Source organism: Bufo gargarizans, chromosome 1 (assembly GCF_014858855.1).
Source record: "Bufo gargarizans isolate SCDJY-AF-19 chromosome 1, ASM1485885v1, whole genome shotgun sequence".
NCBI lineage: Eukaryota > Metazoa > Chordata > Amphibia > Anura > Bufonidae > Bufo > Bufo gargarizans.
Genome location: NC_058080.1, coordinates 401,402,703 through 401,408,702, shown reverse-complemented (window position 1 = coordinate 401,408,702; position 6,000 = coordinate 401,402,703). Strand labels below are relative to the sequence as shown.

The window sequence follows — 6,000 nt, the reverse complement described above, 5'->3', positions numbered from 1 at the left end:
CAATTTTTACGTCAACACCTTATAAACGAGATAAACCATCACATTTTATGTTAGCTATATATCAATACAAACAGGTTTGAAACTTGCAGATACTTTCACATGTGAATTTCCTAACTGGCTTTCATGCATTAAAAAAAAAAAAAAAAAATGAAAAAAATCTAAAAAATAAAATCAAGAAAACCATTAAAAAAAAAAAAAAAAAAAGAAAAAGGAAAAATATAAAGCCACATATAGGTTTCCTAATTTCTTGTTAGTCTGAGTACATAGGGGTGCAAGATACTGCCCTTTTTGCATACGTGCACAGTTTTTCAGCCAGTGACTACAGTGGCTTCCATACTGTAAAATAGGAGCAGAAAGGATTCTTGAAACCACATATGGTTTTTCTACACAACGGAAAGTTGGAAAGCTTCAGAAATAATGCAGAGCTTACACAAGTAAGTAGTTGTAGAAAGACAACTATTCACTGAAGATCTGTGACATTTTTCATCACTCACTATTAGGATAGTGCTATCCAACCTGTGGCTCAAGGGACAGATGTGGCCAAGTACAAGTGCTCCATCACCCGAGTACACTTCATATCTACCACACCGAAAAAAATCTGGCATGCAAACAAGTATTTTTAACATACATGAAGTCCACCACATTGTAAAAGTATGCAGATTTTCAAGGCTTTTATCTTCTGTTTCTATCCTCATTATCTGCTTTCTACACAACTGAAACAATTTAAAGGGAACCTGTTATCAATTTATGCTGTCCTCCCTAGTGACAGAATGCTTGAGATAAAAGTGAGTGGTTGTCGAGAATCTGCATCATAATCATTGCAGCTCGGGCCTGGAAAACAGTCATGGCTGTCTGTGAAGATTCACGTTTATTCATGATCACCTGCTTGATCTCTCCCACCTGCTGATGATTGCCAGTCTTCTTCTAGAAGAGAACTGCCTCCATCAGCAGGTGGGTGGGTAGAGCAGGAGATCATCAATATCCATGACTCTTCTCAGGCAGCCATGACTCCTTTCCAGGCCTAGTTGTGAAGATTAGGAAGCTGGTTTTCAGCAACCACTTATTATCTAATGAATGACAACACCAATGAAATCAACATGTATGTCACTACTCTATGCTACCCTCAGCGAGGGCAGCACCAAGATGATGACAGTTTCCCATCAATGCTTCTGTAAACAGAAAAAAGAAAGAAAAGAAACACAACATGAAATCTGAAAACTAGAAAAATTTGAAGGAAAAAAACTCTCACCAAACCCACAATACAATTTTCAAAAGATACATCAAAAAATAATCTACCCTATTTTACATTATAAGCACATAATAAGGCACATAAGTAAATTAAGTACACAGTAATTCTGATGTAAGGATTTTAGTTATCATAGTGGTACAAAAACCCTTGAGGTTTAAATCTTCTTTAACATATTATTACCAAAAATAATTTCTCAAAAATCTGCAAAACCAAATGATAGACCTGAATAATTATTTGTAAGACTGTAAACTTCTTATATTCAGAAAAGAAACAGTTCGTGATTTCATTTAACAGTGAACTTTTACAGTTTGCTCCAAAATAAGCATATCACACAACACATCTCGACAGGCAATAGCTGTCATTTCACAAGGCAGGCCGCTTATGAATATGTGCAGCTACATTTTCAAGTAGCATTCAGTGTGATAATCATTTCCAGAAACTTGGAGATCCATTAGAAAAAAAACTAAAATATCCCAACATGCAAGGTTTAATTAGGAAAAAGGTAACTTAAATGATTAAAAATGTGTAAAAATTATATTATTTGTGGGCAATAAAACAAATGTGGTCTACTGTCTAACTTGTCATGGTATTATATTACCATATCATCTGCCTAAAATAGAATACTTGACAGAGATCTGCCCACAAAAAAAAAAACTAAAACAAACAAAAAAAGGTCATCTTCGCTTTCATTGTTCTCTACCTATAAGTATATAAATAAAAGAAGGATGTAAAGGGGTCGACCAAGATTGACATATATCACCTGTCTATAGGCTAGACCAGGCATGGCCAACCTGAGGCTCTCCAGCTGTTGTAAAACTACAACTCCCACCATGCCCTGCTGTAGGCTGATAGCTGTAGGTAGCCTGGGCATGCTGGGAGTTGTAGTTCTGCAACAGCTGGAGAGCCTCAGGTTGGCCAGCCCTGGGCTAGACGATAAATATCCAACCACTGGGGGCACTACCAAACACTAAAACAGGGGTCCTAAACCCCTGTTCCTCCTCACTGCACAACCAAAGGGAGGAAGAGTTTGAACCATGCAGCTCCATTGAATGTCTATCAGTCCAATGTTCGGCTAACTTGGTTCTGTAGACTTTGAGTGTAGCTGCACCATGCATACTCTACTGCTGTGCTTAAACTGCTCCTCACTGTGGTCATGAAGTGAGGCGGAACGGCAGGCTCAGGACCCCCATTCTGGTGTTTAGTGATGTTCCAGAGGTGGGATTCCAGCAATCAGGCTTTTATCACCTATCATGTAGGCGATTGATAAATGCTGATCTTGGGACAACCCCTTTAAATTCTTGTAAAGTGAAATTCATCACAAAATAAAAATATAAAAAAAAAGAGAAAAGGGAGGAGTAGAGATTTATCTCCATAGAACTATTTCAAAACCTTGATGATTGTCAGAAAAATGTTGTGTAAGGTTTATTTGGAGCAAAAAGAAAATGAACACCAAGGATATGAAGTTGTAAAACAAAATGATCATACTTAGATTTTGCTGTAAATGCAGAATGTGTATATTTCATCACTATCAAGCACAAAGCTTTAGATGGGTTCTGCATATCCTCAGTCTGTTTATAAGAAGGCATATGATGCGTTCCTTCCCACGGAGACCTAATATTACAAACGAGGCAGGTTTGGTCTTATAATTATCAGTCTCTGTCTGACGGCTTTTGCCAAAACCGTGGTCCAGTCTTTACAAAGATTTAATGAAGAGGAAGGAATGTTGATGGCAGATGGAACTTAGATCATCGATTTGGAAAATGAAACTCTCAGATGGTGGTTGTCTCCCAAATCATGGTTGTGTAGATCTATTACAGCTGTTATAGCTTCCTCCACTGACCCAAGCTGGATAAGTGCCATTTTTCTGTCTTTCCTACAAAAATATAAAGCAAACATTTTTCACAATCTACACATCTGCTTTACATAAAATGATTAGATGTGTATAGCATGGATTTGTTCCTACATGCATTTGGACTTTTGATAACTTTGTTAAAGTTTCAGTCTAACAGCAGCTGCCACTAGGGGGGGCTTAGAAGCTTTCTGCATACAGTTTTTTTTTTTTTTTTTATGGAGGTTGAATGAATGAACAGTATACAGCAAGTTCCTAAAATCCCCCTTGTGGTGGCTGCAAGCAGACTGTTATAATTGACCTCTGACTATGCAGGCAGTTTAGAGCTCTGTATCAGAAACACAGAGCAATAGCCAATATAGAGATATATAAAAAAAAAATCTAATACTTCAATAATTCAATTTATAAACATTTCTTGCATGGCGGTAAACTCACCTGGGCAGGGGAATTTACTTTCAATATTTTTAATAATCATGCTTCAATTATTTTCTAAAAGGATCCCTGTAGCTGGTTGTTCTCTCTGCTGCAAGGATACTTCTCCCCCTTCTTTTCAGCTCCTACTTCCATGTAGTGTTATTTTCAGCTCTGGGCAGGCTGCGACTGGCTACATGTCGCCCCTGCAGCTGCCCTTTAAATAAAAAAGTCATTGGGTCCCTCAGAACGAGCCACTATTTACGGCAGCTCTCTTCTCTGACCCCTCTCTGACCGTCATGTACCCTAAAAGAGCATATGGAGGGGGGTTTCCTAAAGTGAAAGTAATATATTTTATACTATATATTTCTGTGCCATTTTCATTTTATGGTAAAACGATCCTTTAAGGAAAAACAAGCGCTTCCCCCAGGATTAAGGTGTAGGCATACATGGTGCTCAATATATCATTCCATAATAAGTCATTTAAAAAAAGGGTTAGTAGGGTTTCAAACTGTGGTGACCCGCCACTGATTGTTCACATGAATGAATGGACTATGATAGCAGCTTTACCAAAGCACCACTCTAGCCATCAATTTATGATTTGTAAGGTATTGACCAATAAAGTGTTCATGTCTTAAAGGGGACCTGTCACCCAAAAATGCAATGCAATCTTAAATTGCCATGTTATAGAGCAGAAGAAGCTGAGCAGAATAATATATAGTAAAACCTGCAATTTATACATCAATATATCTTTGCTTTTTTTCACTTCCTGTTGACAAACTCCGATCCAATGGTATATCATCGGCACACACGCACCCTGCTGTGTGTGTGCTGATTGGTTTGTGCGTTGCGTGTGTGCCGATTGGTTTGTACGCTGCGCATGTGCACTTCACTAATCGGCACACACGCACGGACAACAGCCCTGAGCACGTACACAGGGCTTTTATTAGTATAGATATCTCTGCTTTTTCTAAGAACTATCAGTACAGGAGGGAGGGGTCATCAGTTATTGATGGCATTGGGTGTATAATTGTGCATTAGAGATAGCGGTCACTCACTGATGACCCCTCCCTCCTGTACCGATTGCTTTTTCTAAGAACTATCAGTACAGGAGGGATGCCGATTATATACCATCGGATCGGAGTTTTCTCCAATCCGATGGTATATTTTAACTTGAAGCATCCCCATCACCATGGGAACGCCTTTATGTTAGAATATACCATCGGATTTGAGTTAGATCGTAAAAACTCAGATCCGACAGTATATTCTAACACATAGGCGTTTCCATAGTGATGGGGACGCTTCAAGTTACAATATACTAAGAACTGTGTACATAACTGCCCCCTGCTGCCTGGCACCACCCGATCTCTTACAGGGGGCTGTGATCCGCACAATTAACCCATCAGGTGCCGCACCATAACAGCGCCATCCACAGATCCCCCCCCCATAACAGCGCCCTCCACAGATCCCCCCATAACAGCGCCCTCCACAGATCCCCCCCCATAACAGCGCCCTCCACAGATCCCCCCCATAACAGCGCCCTCCACAGATCCCCCCCATAACAGCGCCCTCCACAGATCCCCCCCATAACAGCGCCCTCCACAGATCCCCCCCATAACAGCGCCCTCCACAGATCCCCCCCATAACAGCGCCCTCCACAGATCCCCCCCATAACAGCGCCCTCCACAGATCCCCCCCATAACAGCGCCCTCCACAGATCCCCCCCATAACAGCGCCCTCCACAGATCCCCCCCATAACAGCGCCATCCACAGATCCCCCCCATAACAGTGTGTCATCCACAGATCCCCCCCCATAACAGTGTGCCATCCACAGATCCCCCCCATAACAGTGTGCCATCCACAGATCCCCCCCATAACAGTGTCATCCACAGATCCCCCATAACAGTGTCATCCACAGATCCCCCTGTAACAGTGTCATCCACAGATCCCCCTATAACAGTGCCAGCACTACTGTTCTAGCGCCCGTTATTGTAACGGGCTTAATGTCTAGTAAATGTATAAATTACACAGCTTTACGGAATCTTTTTCCACAAACTATATATCAATCTGCTCAGCTCCTCCTGCTCTATAACATGCTGCCTTCAGATTAACTGCATTTTTTGGTGACAGGTCCTCGTTAAAAACAGTGGGGATTGTTCCCTTAAAGTGATTTTACAATGCTGACAACTATATGCCATCACTTTGCTGATTTATGCCGACAAACCTCAGGAACCCCCATGGACTGTGAGACTGAGTGAGGTAAAGTCCTTTCAGCCTTTCACCCTTTCACCATGCGGACTAGGTACAGAGGACTGCAACTCAACTCCACTCTAGGGAAATCCTGGACAGGAGTGTTATAAAAAAAAAAAGTCTAAATTCAAAAGGCGCTGGAGTGCAAAACTAAATTTATATGAACCTGCAATTGATTGGGGTACCAGCAGTCAAACAGTTGAAAGCATATCCTAGCAATATGAAGTCACTTGCTTAGGTG

The 6,000-nt window shown here is 41.0% G+C and overlaps 1 protein-coding gene across 3 annotated transcripts in view; it reads right to left on the bottom strand.

The window, feature by feature from the left end:
- Window positions 1-203: 203 nt before the first annotated feature.
- LOC122931917 (polypyrimidine tract-binding protein 3-like) overlaps window positions 204-6,000 on the bottom strand; it is a 138,982-nt gene continuing 133,185 nt past the window's right edge. For all 3 annotated transcript variants that reach the window (XM_044286010.1, XM_044286002.1, XM_044286018.1), the window contains one exon: window positions 204-3,122. In XM_044286010.1, coding sequence (XP_044141945.1) covers window positions 2,990-3,122 — 133 coding nt within the window. In that variant the 3' untranslated portion in view covers window positions 204-2,989. The remainder of the gene's footprint in view (window positions 3,123-6,000) is intronic.